The following is a 13,469-nucleotide window of genomic DNA, read 5'->3' as shown; positions in this document are numbered from 1 at the left end:
AAAATTAAAGATGAGAAGATGTATTTTACTTCAGCAAGCATTGATTTTATGAAAATAATTTGTACATATTTAGCACCCATGGAAGGGATTTGGTAAAATTATTCACTGCTTTGTAGTCTAAAAATTATAAAACAAGGAAGAAAGAAAATTCCATCTGGATTACACTTGCTTGCTTGATAATGATTTAGATTCTGTGAATATTTTGTTTCTCATGAGATACAACGTTCTCACATATTTTTATGAGACTCTTGAAAAGAAATACAAAGTACTTTTATCCATTTTCCTGGATATGAGTTTAGGAGGCTCACAGCATCTGCAAGGAAAGATTCAAGTGGCCAATTGATATGATCCACTAGCAGAAATGTATGAAGGCCTGGTGGAAATAATGACATATATTCTTTACGTTTTTTTTAGGGTCTGTTCTCCTTTGTGTTAGAAGTATGAAAAGGCAAGAAAAGTATAAAAGTTGCATGAGTAGAGTGGAAAGTATTTCCGGGACTGTCATGTCATTCACTGCAAAGGTGATGAAAATGTTTATAAATCTCTCTATTTAGGAGGAGCTTTCATCTCCTGAAGAAAAATGAAAAGCTGCTTAGAGAACTTAGGAACTTGGATTCAAGGCAGTGGTAAGTTGTTGGAAAATCTTCACATAACTAGCAACTCTCAGGTATTTCTCTTTTAGAATAATACTGTGAATACTATTTTAAATAATGTGTAATACTATGTTATAGATTTATAACTTTCTGAGCAATAATTTTTAAAGAAAAATTTAGGACTGCATAGAATGTTGGGTGTTTTGAATTGTTTATGCATTTTTTTTTTTTTGAGATGGAGTCTCACACTGTCACCCAGGCTTGAGTGCAGTGGCATGATCTCGGCTCAGCCTCTGGAGTAGCTGGGACTACAGGCACCCGCCACCACGCCTGGCTAATTTTTTTTTGTAATTTTTTAGTAGAGATGGGGTTTCACCGAGTTAACCAGAATGGTTTCGATATCCTGACCTTGTGATCTGCGCGCTTCGGCCTCCCAAAGTGCTGGGATTACAGGCGTGAGCCACCGCGCCTGGTTTGTTTATGCCTTTTTTATGCATTTCAGAATCATCTTTTGAATCACAGAAAACTAATTGGACCTGTAAAATATCCTTTGGTTTTTCCCATATTTAAACAAACATTAGTCACATCTCTCATTAATTAAATCCAGTGATTCTGACAGATTGGGAAGCAGGTTTGAAAAAAGCTACCCATAGGAATGCATAGTGAATAAGATGATTGAGACCATTCCCACATCAAACAATTCTATATCTTCCTCTCTTCTTTAAAATTTCTGTATTGAGCCATCTTTTCTTGCTCACCTTCAGTTTGAGAAAAGCCTTTTTTTTTCTATTTGTACTTCTGCTTTCTGCCATCTCTGCCTGCTTTAGGATCATCTTCAAAAAGTTATCTCCTCTTTATATTATATTTCTTCTTGTTCCTCTTAATAAACTTGTTTTCTGCCTTTAAACAAAACAAAGCATAAAACAAAACTTTTCTCAGTTACTCTACTTTCAAGCTATAGTCCTATCCAGATCTCTCATTCCTTTTACTATCAAATATATGGAGAAATATGATCTTTACTCACTTCCTGTAATTTCTAACTGGTTTTGGTTGTTGTTTTTAGCTTTTTTCATAATGATCTTAAAAATAATTATTTGGTTATTACAGAAAATATAAAACAAAAATATAATCTATATAACACTGTACTACTTTTTTTTTTTTACAGAGCTGGAATCATAGGGATATTACCAAGTTTTTTTTTTTTTTTTTTTTTTTGCGTTGTATTATATTGTGAGCATTTCCTCAGTCATTTGGATACTCTTCAAAGATAATTTTTTTTTTTGAGTTGGAGTCTTGCTCTGTCACTCAGGCTGTCCCTCAGGCTGGAGTGCGGTGGCGCAATCTTGGCTCACTGCAACCTCCGCCTCCCGGGTTCACACCAGTCTCCTGTCTCAGCCTCCCGAGTGGCTGGGACTACAGACGCGTGCCCGCCACCATGCCTGGCTAATTTTGTTTTTGTATTATTAGTAGAAACAGGGTTTCACCATGTTAGCCAGGATGGTCTCGATCGCCTGACCTCATGATCCGCCTGCCTTGGCCTCCCAAAGTGCTGGGATTACAGGCGTGAGCCACCGTGCCCAGCCTAAAAATAATCTTTTATGATGCCAAGTTTTATGATTGTTGGACATTTAAGTTGTTTTTAATTTCTTGCCACAGGATAGAGTCCCAGGAATAGAATTTATTTAGGTCAAATCGTATCAGGATATTTCATGCCATGTATATTGGGAAATTGCTTCTATTAAGTAATAATTTGTAATTTCACCAACATTTTGTAACAACACCTATATAACTTCAACCTGGACATCACCAGATACTAATCACCCTTTTTTAACCTTTATAGCTTGAGAAGCAGATCATGGTACCTCTTTAACTTTTTTTCTTTTTTGCTAGTGATGTTAATATTTTCCATATATTTGTATGAAATTTTCATCTGTTTTCAAATTATCTGTTGGTGTTCTTTTTCTAGTTTTCTATTTAGGAATTTTTCTTAATTGTAAGAACGTGTGTGTGTGTGTGTGTCTGTGTGTTTGTGTGTCTGCGTGTGTGTGAGAGAGAGAGAGATTAACTTTTGTGCTATTTGTGGGAGCTTTCCTGGTTGTTTAGTTTTCAGTTTTCAACTTCAGATCATTTAACCTACATATTTTTTCATTTTATGTATCATTTCTCTCAATTTTTTTCTTTGGATTTCTTGAATTATTTGTTGTGCTTAAACAGTTCTGTCTTGAAATCAGTTAAATATTCTAGTACATTTCCTTATTTCTTTCTAGGTTTTTTTTTTTTTTTTTTTGAGACAGTCTTCCTCTGTTGCCCAGGCTGGAGTGCAATGGCACAACTTCAGCTCATTGCAATCTCTACCTCCCAGGTTCAAGTGATTCATGTGCCTCAGCCTTCTGACCACACATCACACCTGGCTAGTTTTGTACTTTTAGTATAAGAGACAGGGTTTTGCCATGTTGGCCAGGCTGGTCTTGAACTCCTAGCCTCAAGTGATTCGCCTGCCTCAGCCTCCCAAAGTGCTGGGATTATAGGCATGAGCCATGGTGCCCAGCCTTTCCTTCTAGATCTTTGTTTCATTGAGGTGGTAATTATTTTACATTTAATTCTTTATTCATTTTGAAATGTAGTCTGATTTGTGGAATAACTGGAACTAGTTTGACTGTTGAAAACCAGTCTACTTTAATAATTTGTTGAATAAACTATACCTTTGCCATTGATGTGATGCTTCGTTTATTAAATATTAAGCTTTCTGCTTCACAGCTGTTTATTTCTGTTGCTTTGTCTATCATTTTTATTTTATTTTTTATTTTTGTTGGCACATTGTAAGTGTATATATTTATTTACTTTTTTTGTTTGTATTATACTTTAAGTTCTAGGGTACCAGTGCACAACGTGCAGGTTTGTTACATACGTATACATGTGACATGTTGGTTTGCTGCACCCATCAACTCATCATTTACATTAGGTATTTCTCCTAATGCTATCCCTACCCCAGCCCCCAATCCCTCAACAGGCCCCCAGTGTGTGATGTTCCCCACCCTATGTCCAAGTGATCTCATTGTTCAATTCCCACCTGTGGGTGAGCACATGCAGTGTTTGGTTTTCTATCCTTGTGTTAGTTTGCTGAGAATGATGGTTTCCAGCTTCGTCCGTGTCCCTGCAAAGGACATTAACTCATCCTTTTTTATGGCTGCATAGTGTTCCATGGTGTACATGTGCCACAGTTTCTTAATCCAGTCTGTCATTGATGGACATTTGGGTTGGTTCCAAGTCTTTGCTGTTGTGAATAGTGCCGCAGTAAACATACGTGTGCATGTGTCTTTATAGTAGCATGATTTATAATCCTTTGGGTATATACCCAGTAATGGGATGGCTGGGTCAAATGGTAATTCTAGTTCTAGATCCTTGAGGAATCGCCACACTGTCTTCCACAATGGTTGAATTAATTTACACTCCCACCAACAGTGTAAAAGTGTTCCTGTTTCTCCACATCCTCTCTAGCGTCTGTTGTTTCCTGACTTTTTAATGATTGTCATTCTAACTGGTGTGAGATGGTATCTCATTGTGGTTTTGATTTGCATTTCTCTGATGACCAGTGATGATGAACATTTTTTCATGTGTCTGTTGGTTGCATAGATGTCTTCTTTTGAGAAGTGTCTGTTCATATCTTTTGCCCACTTTTTGATGGGGTTGTTTGTTTTTTTCTTGTAAATTTGTTTGAGTTTATTGTAGATTCTGGGTATTAGCCCTTTGTCAGAAGGGTAGATTGCAAAAACTTTCTTCCATTCTGTAGGTTGTCTGTTCACTCTGATGATAGTTTCTTTTGCTGTGCAGAAGCTCTTTAGTTTAATTAGATCCCATTTGTCAATTTTGGCTTTTGTTGCCATTGCTTTTGGTGTTTTAGTCATGAAGTCCTTGCCCATGCCTATGTCCTGAATGGTATTGTCTAGGTTTTCTTCTAGGGTTTTTATGGTTTTAGGTCTAACATTTAAGTCTTTAATCCATCTTGAATTAATTTTTGTATAAGGTGTAAGGAAGGGATCCAGTTTCAGCTTTCTACATACGGCTAGCCAGTTTTCCCAGTACCATTTATTAAATAGGGAATTCTTTCCTCTATTTCTTGTTTTTGTCAGGTTTGTCAAAGATTAGATGGTCGTAGATGTGTGGTGTTATTTCTGAGGGTTCTGTTCTGTTCTGTTGGTCTATATATCTGTTTTGGTACCACTACCATGCTGTTTTGGTTACTGTAGCCTTGTAGTATAGTTTGAAGTCAGGTAGCATGATGCCACCAGCTTTGTTCTTTTTGCTTAGGATTGTCTTGACAATGTGGGCTCTTTTTTGGTTCCATATGAACTTTAAAATAGTTTTTTCCAATTCTGTGAAGAAAGTCATTGGTAGCTTGATGGGGATGGCATTGAATCTATAAATTACCTTGGTCAGTATGGCCATTTTCACGATATTGATTCTTCCTCTCCATGAGCATGAGCATTCTTCCATTTGCTTGTGTCCTCTTTTATTTCGTTGAGCAGTGGTTTGTAGTTCTCTTTGACGAGAACTTCACATCCGTTGCAAGTTGAATTCCTAGGTATTTTATTCTCTTTGAAGCAATTGTGAATGGGAGTTCACTCATGATTTGACTCTCTTGTTTGTCTGCTAATGATGTATAGGAATGCTTGTGATTTTTGCAGGTTGCTTTTGTATCCTGCAACTTTGCTGAAGTTGCTTGTCAGCTTAAGGAGATTTGGGGCTGAGACAATGGGGTTTTCTAAATATACAATCATGTCATCTGCAAACAGGAACAATTTGACTTCCTCATTTCCTAATTGAATACCCTTTATTTCTTTCTCTTGCCTGATTGCCCTGGCCAGAACTTCCAACACTATGTTGAATAGGAGTGGTGAGAGAGGGCATCCTTGTCTTGTACCAGTTTTCAAAGGGAATGCTTCCAGTTTTTGCCCATTCAGTATGATATTGGCTGTGGGTTTGTCATAAAACAGCTCGTTATTTTGAGATACATTCCATCAGTACCTAGTTTATTGAGAGTTTTTAGCATGAAGGGTTGTTGAATTTTGTCAAAGGCCTTTTCTGCATCTATTGAGATGATCATGTGGTTTTTGTCGTTGGTTCTGTTTATATGATGGATGACGTTTATTGATTTGCCTATGTTGGACCATCCTTGCATCCCAGGGATGAAGCCGACTTGATCGTGGTGGATAAGCTTTTTGATGTGCTGCTGGATTCGGTTTGCCAGTATTTTATTGAGGATTTTCGCATCACAGATATTGATCTAATATTCTCTTTTTTTGTTGTGTTTGCCAGGCTTTGATATCAGGATGTTGTTGACCTCATAAAATGAGTTGGGGAAGATTCCCTCTTTTTCTATTGATTGGAATAATTTCAGAAGGAATGGTACCAGCTCTTCTTTGTACCTCTGATAGAATTTGGCTGTGAATCCGTCTGGTCCTGGACTGTTTTTGGTTTGTAGTCCTGGACTGTTTTTGGTTTGTGGGCTATTATTGCCTTAATTTCAGAGCCTGTTATTGGTCTATTCAGAGATTCAACTTCTTCCTGGTTTAGTCCTGGGAGGGTGTATGTGTCCAGGACTTTATCCATTTCTTCTAGATTTTCTAGTTTATTTGCATAGAGGTGTTTATAGTATTCTCTGATGATAGTTTGTACTTCTGTGGGATTGGTGGTGATATCCCCTTTATCATTTTTTATTGCATCTATTTGATTCTTCTCTTTTCTTCTTCATTAGTCTTGCTAGCAATCTATGAATTTTGTTGATATTTTCAAAAAAACAGCTCCTGGATTCATTGATTTATTTGAAGGGTTTTTTGTGTCTCTGTCTCTTTCAGTTCTGCTCTGATCTTAGTTATTTCTTGCCTTCTGCTAACTTTTGAATTTATTTGCTCTTGCTTCTCTAGTTCTTTTAATCGTGATGTTAGGGTGTCAATTTTAGATCTTTCCTGCTTTCTCTTGTGGGCATTTAGTGCTATAAATTTCCCTGTAGGTGTATCTATTTAATGGGGTAGATAAGATGTTTTGATACAGACATGCAATGTGTAATAATCACATCATGGAAAATGGGGTATTCATTCTTTTTCTTACATTCTAGTTGTAGTCATTTATCTTTTTTTTCATGTAATCTTGCTCCTTCTAACACTTACAGTCTTCTGGTTTGATTTGTCTATCATTTTGTGTAAATATTACACTTTAATATAGCTTTATAATATATTTTAATATCTGATAGGCCAAGTCTTCTTCCTCACCCCACCCACACACATTATTCCTCTTTTCTTTGATATTCTCACCTACTTATTCTTCCAGATACATTTAAAATCACACTGCTGTTTTTCAGAAAAAAAATCCCGTTGGTATTTGATTGGATTTTCAAGAAAACTCTCATGTAGAAAAAGCAGAGCACCATTATAATCATCATTCTTCCCATTAGTAATTATAGTATGTTTTCATTTATTCTGAGACCCAGACATTTCTTGTTTGTATATTTCTAGGTGTTTTATTGTTTTATTGATATTCTGAATAGGATTTTTCCCCCATTACGTTTTCTAGGTTTTTCTGTTTTTAATATTTACTTTGTTTACAAACACTGAAGTGAATTCTCTTACTGATTTTAAACATTTTATTGTCTGTCTCAGGATTTGTCTAGATATATAATCCTTATCTACAGATAATCTCCTTTCTAGTAGTTAATGCTTGTTTTTGCTTATATCATGTCTTATTGCACTGACCAGAACTTGCAGGATAATGTTTAATAGTATAGTGACAGTGGACATGCTTGTCTTTCCTGATTTTGATGAAAACAACTCTTCTGTTTCATCCTTAAGGAAGATATTAGTTATTAGTTTAAAAAAGATAATTTTTATTATGCTGAGAAAGTACCCTGTTTTCTAGGAGTTCTTATATGGAAAGGATGTTAAATTATATCAAAATTATTTTCAGCATGTATTCAAATTTTCATATAGTTTTGATTTTTTAACTAATTGGTGTATATTGTATTTTAATATCACTAGACTGCTAATATCAAATGATATTTGCATTTTTGAGCTAAACCCTGCCTGATCTTTTGGCTTCCCGTTGTGTTAGATTTACCAGAATTTCATTTTGAGTTCAGGTATAGTCCACTATTAGCAGATTATATAGTCATTTTTTGTCCTATTCCTGTTATGTTTTTAGAATTGAGGTTATACCCAGCTTCATAACATGAATATTATCTGTTGCTTAAAATTTTGGAAGGAATCATAAAATTTCTAATTTTTCTTTCCATTTGTTTCATCCTTATTACTCTTTTCAGGTTTTCTTTTAGCTCTTGGGAAAATTTTACTTTTTGTTTTGTTTTGTTTTCTATTTTCTAAAAATCCATTTCATTGAGACTTCTAAATAGATACTAGTAGAGATTCATACATGGTGTTATAATTTTTATTAAATTTCCTTTTTCATTTTAGTTTTTTGTGGTTTTTTAAAATTTTCTTGATATAGACAATCGGCTTAGTCTTTTCAAAGAAACAGGTCCTAATTTGTTACATTCTGTTTCTAACTCATTATTTTCTGTTTCATTTTTTTTTATAAAGTTTATTTCCTTTTTCTTGTATCTGGAATTGATTTCTATTTATCTTTGTTTTATTCTTTATTATTTAACAATGAAATAATCTTAGGCTGTAAATTCACCCCCTTCCCCCCCCCCACCGCCGCCACCCACCCACACACACGTACAGGATGGAGTTTTGCTGTTGTCACCCAGGCTGGAGTACAATGACATGACAACAGCTCACTGCCACCTCCGACTTCGGGGTTCAAGTGATTCTCCTGCCTCAGCCTCTTGAGTAGCTGGGATTACAGGCATGCGCCACCACGCCCAGCTAATTTTTGTATTTTTAGTAGAAATGGGGTTTCACCATATTGGCCAGGCTGGTCTCGAACTCCTGACCTCAAGCGATCTGCCTGCCTCAGCCTCCCAAAGTGCTGGGATTACAGGCATGAGCCACTGTGCCCAACCTAATTTTTGTATTTTTAGTAGAGACGGGGTTTGACTATGTTGGCCAGACTGGTCTGTAACTCCTAGCCTTAGGTGATCCACCCACCTCAGTCTCCCAAAGTGCTGGGATTACAGGTGTGAGCCACCACTCCTGGTCCCCCTCCTGTCCATTCTTGAAGTCTCAGCTTAAACGTCACTTTATATGGAAAGCTTTACCTTAATCTACTCCTATGTTTCACCTTCCTTCCCAGACTATGTTTGAATCTCCTTCCATATGCTTTCACAGAACCCTGTAGCATGTCCCTGTCATAGCATTTATCATATTGCATAGTTATTATTATCATTATTGTTTAGCTATTCTTATTCTTTCCAAGACGGCTATAAGAACTCTCTAAGTAGTCTGTGGGCTCTCAATTCTGATTGTTCTCCATAACAATTTATCTTGGTACTAGATAGTCAAGTCCTTGGGAACAGGAATCATACCACTTTTTCTGTCTTGCTTAACTCAGAACTACCTAGCTCCTACCTCTACTGCTATACTGAAACTGTCTTTCTGAGGGTTAGCATCCTGACCATCAAGTCTAAAGTTCTTTTAGTCCTCACCAGCCTCATTAATTTATCTGATTAAATTTAAATTTAACTTCATAGGCGTGTTTTAAAACTAGAGCAGTTTTAGATTTACAAAAGAACTGATAGGAAAGTACAGAGTTTCCATATATTCTCCATTCCCCCTGTAGAGTTTCCCCTATTACTTACATCTTACATTAGCGTCTGAAGTCCAAAGTTTACATTAGGGTTCATTCTTTGTATTGGTTTTGATAAATAAGTACTGACATGTATCTACCATTAGAGTATCACACAGAATAGTTTCACTGCTCTAAAAATCTATTGTATATTAAATCCCCTAAATATCTAATACTGTTATCTATTCTGTCTTTTTAAAATTCTCTCTGATCATTTTAAAGTCCTCTCCCCCAACTTCTATGACACTAAAATTACTCAGTTCAACTCCTAATTCTCTAATTATTTCAGGTCTTCACTGGTTCATTTTCTGTTTCTTATCTTCATAACATAGGTATCTTCCTCATTTTTTTTTTTAACCTGCCTCTCTACTGTCATTTCTAGGTCACATTTCTTTTCAAAATCAGATCTTCCTCCTGATCGTCATATTTATATTTAGAAGTACCCTTTCAGAGTTACCCAAATGTGACCATTTCCCTTTCCCTTGCCCTTAGGTTTTCTTAATCATGGTGTCCATTCTTATTTTTATCTCTCAACTCTGTCTCTTCTTGCCTTTACTGCTCCCAACTCATTGTTTCATGTCCTTATCACTTCTTTCCAAGTCAGTTTTAACAACTGTCTAAGTACTCTGTGGGATCTCATCTCCTGACTCTTCCCCATCTAGACAATCCTGACCACTAACATAATCTTTCTAATGTTAAAATTTGATGTTAATGAGAACACTCCTTAGTGACTCCCTAATAATGCCTGACCAGAATCTTTAGTCTAGAGCTCAACCCATACCAGCCATCTTGGCTATTCAGTTTCTTTAAATTACCTTATGCTTTTTTATTTCTTGGCTCCTGCTAAACTGCCTCCGTTCTCATACATACCTTGAATGAATTGTGGTATGAATACATACCTCAATTCTCATACAAACCTCCATTCTCATACATACCTTGAAGGGGAGACATTGCCTTGAGTCAGCATAAATTTTTTTATACACTACATTAAATGAATGCATGACATTTATTTGTTTGCTTTTTAAAAATAATTTTAAAGAAAACTACATAGTTTTTTTTAATACAATAAGCTCAAGTAAAAATTCATTCCAATTACATGACAGTAAGACAACTTTTGAGCTTTCTTCTTAAACCAGGAAACCCGGAAACAAACCTGATTACTTGTCTAGGGAGGACTAGGGAGGAAGAAAATGAAAGATTACTTTGTTAACAGACTTACTTCACTAGACCATTTATAGATTCTTTATTTTCTTTGCCTAGACTAATTGTTTCCTATTCCTTGTGGTTGAACCACCAGAGTTTTAAATTTCAAATCACAAAGTGATATGTATTATTATTTTATTGCAAGGTATATACAGGGATTTAGAAATACTTAAAACTTGACAGATGTCACTTTGAGTTTTCCAGTAGTGAGCTAATAATATTTTGCCAGTACTACACATATTCTTATAGAACATTTGTAGTTGCAAGTTCACTAATTTTAATTATTTTTTCTAATATATTTGCCTCATTATTCACTACTGTGGTGCATATTAATCTGATGACAATATAAAACATTTTAGCAGCCATAGTTAGTAAGTAGAAAAATAAGAAGGAGTAGTGAAAGATTAATTGACATAAAGGGCAGCTGAGCTCTGCTTCTCTTTTATTGCATTTTAAAGATTTATTTTCTGTTTTTTTCCTATACGGCACATATACTTTTCTCAACTTTTAAATTTATGTAGTATTAGATGAAGATTTCTATCCAGCTCTTCCCAATTTTATAAATTATTATTTATGAGCTCTAATTGATAGCCCTTTACCTGAAGAAGCAAAAACACTGAGAAGTTTTTTTCTTTCACAATTAGAATTTACACATAATAGACGCTTTCAAATTAAAATTTTAATAGCTTGACTGAGACATATTTTACATGCAATACAGTTAATTCATTTAAAGTGTACATATTTTTAGTATATTCACAGGGTTGTACAACTATCACCCCAATCTAATTTTTAGATTATTTTAGTCCCTCTGAAAAGAAACCTGGTATCCATTACCCACCAGCCTTTCTTTCCCCCTAGCCCTAGATAACACATATCTACTTTCTGTCTATAAATTTGCCTATTCTGGACATTTCATATAAATGGAATCAAATAATATGTGGGTTTTTGTGGCAGCTTTTTTTACTTAGCATGATGATTTCAAAGTTCATTCACGATGCAGCATGTTTCTACTTTATTTCTTTTTATTACCAGAAAATATCTCATTATATTGATAAATATTTGTTTATCCATTCATCAATTGATAGACATTTCAGTTGGTTTCACTTTTGGGCTAATATGAAAAATGCTGCTGTGAACATTCATGTACAGTTTTTTGTGTGGGCATGTTTTGAATATATACCTAGGAGTAGAATTGCTGGATGGTATGATAACTGTTTCACCATTGGAGGAACTGCAAACTGTTTTACACACCAACTGTACCATTTTAACTTCCCACCAATGATGTATGAGTGTTACATACTCTCCATGCCCTAGCTTACACTTGCTGTTGTCATTCTTTTTTATTATACTCATCTTAGTGGATATAAAGTGGTATCTTGTGAGTTTGTGGGATTTTTTTAGTATCATTTTTTCCTGTACGGCTTTGATCAGCCTAAAATATCTCATGATTTTGATTTGCATTTCCCTAATGACTTACCATGAGTATTTTTCATTGCTATGATAATTGACTATATATATGTTCTTTGAAAAAATGCCTACTTAAATGTGTACTGGGTTGACTGGTATTCTCTCAGAATCTCATGTCCACCCTGAAACTCAGAGTGCAATTTGGAAGTAGAGTTTTCAGAGTTATGATGAGGTCAAACTGTACTAGATTTGACCCTAAATCTGATTACTTGTGTCCTTATAAGAAAGCCATGTGAAGAAACACTTCTGCATACAGGGGAAAGATGCATATGTAAAGATGGAAGCAGAAATTGTAGTCATACAGCCACAAGCCAAGGAATGCTGAAGAATTAACAGCAACAGCTAGAATCTTAGAAGAGGCAAGGAAGGATGCTCCCCTAGAACCTTTGGAAGGAGCATGGCCCTGTCAATGCCTTGATTTCTGACTTTTAGCATGCAGCACTGTGAGAGAATAAATATTTTTTGTTGAAAGCAACCTAGTTTGTGTAATTTGTTACAGAAACCCTAGGAAAATAATATAAACGTCTTTGCCTATTTTTAAAATTGGGTTATGTGACCAGGCGTGGAGGCTCACACCTGTAATCCCAGCACTTTGGAAGGCCAAGGTGGGTGGATCACATGAGGTCAAGAGTTCAAGACCAGCCTGGCCAACATAGTGAAACCCCATCTCTGCTAAAAATACAAAAATTAGCCAAGCATGGTGGTGCACACCTGTAATCCCTGTTACTCAGGAGGCTGAGACACGAGAATCACTTGAACCCAGGAGGCAGAGGCTGCAGTGAGCCGACATCATGCCACTGCCCTCCAGCCTGGATGACAGAGGGAGACTCCATCTCAAAAAAAAAAATTGAATAAAATACAAAATAAAATAAAATTGGGCTTTTACTATTGACTTTAAAGTTCTTTATATGTATGTTCTAGATACAAGTTCTTGATCAGATATATGATTTGCAATTTTTTTCTCATTCTGTAAATTGTCATTTCACTTTCATGATGGTATCATTCATAGCACAAAAAATTTAATTTTGATAAAGTTCAGTTTACCTATTTTTATTTTGTCACTTGTGCTTTTTGTGTTGTATTTAAAAAGACCTTGCCTAGGCTGATCACACCTGTAATCCCAGCACTTTAGGAGGCCAAGGCAGGCGGATCACGAGATCAGGAGATTGAGACCATCCTGGTTAACATGGTGAAACCCCATCTCTACTAAAAATACAAAAAATTAGCCAGGTGTGGTGGCGGGCGCCTGTAGTCCCAGCCACTCAGGAGGCTGAGGCAGGAGAATGGCGTGAACCTGGGAAGCGGAGCTTGCAGTGAGCCAAGATTGCGCCACTGCACTCCAGCCTGGGCGACAGAGCGAGATTCTGTCTCAAAAAAAAAAAAAAAAAAAAAAAAAAAGATCTTGCCTAATGTAAGATCCTTTGTTGTTTTTTGTTTTTAATGAGTTTTATAGTTTTAGCCCTTACATTT

At 35.8% G+C, this 13,469-nt stretch overlaps 1 protein-coding gene across 18 annotated transcripts in view; it reads left to right on the top strand.

Annotated features, from left to right (window-relative positions):
- Positions 1-13,469, top strand: part of RALGAPA1 (Ral GTPase activating protein catalytic alpha subunit 1) — a 219,588-nt gene that overhangs the window by 136,750 nt on the left and 69,369 nt on the right. For all 18 annotated transcript variants that reach the window (XM_030813587.1, XM_030813603.1, XM_030813555.1 and 15 more), the window contains one exon: positions 555-626. In XM_030813587.1, the coding sequence (XP_030669447.1) occupies positions 555-626 (72 nt within the window). The remainder of the gene's footprint in view (positions 1-554; positions 627-13,469) is intronic.

This window comes from Nomascus leucogenys, chromosome 1a, assembly GCF_006542625.1.
Source record: "Nomascus leucogenys isolate Asia chromosome 1a, Asia_NLE_v1, whole genome shotgun sequence".
Lineage (NCBI taxonomy): Eukaryota > Metazoa > Chordata > Mammalia > Primates > Hylobatidae > Nomascus > Nomascus leucogenys.
This window is presented reverse-complemented; position numbering and strand designations above follow the sequence as displayed.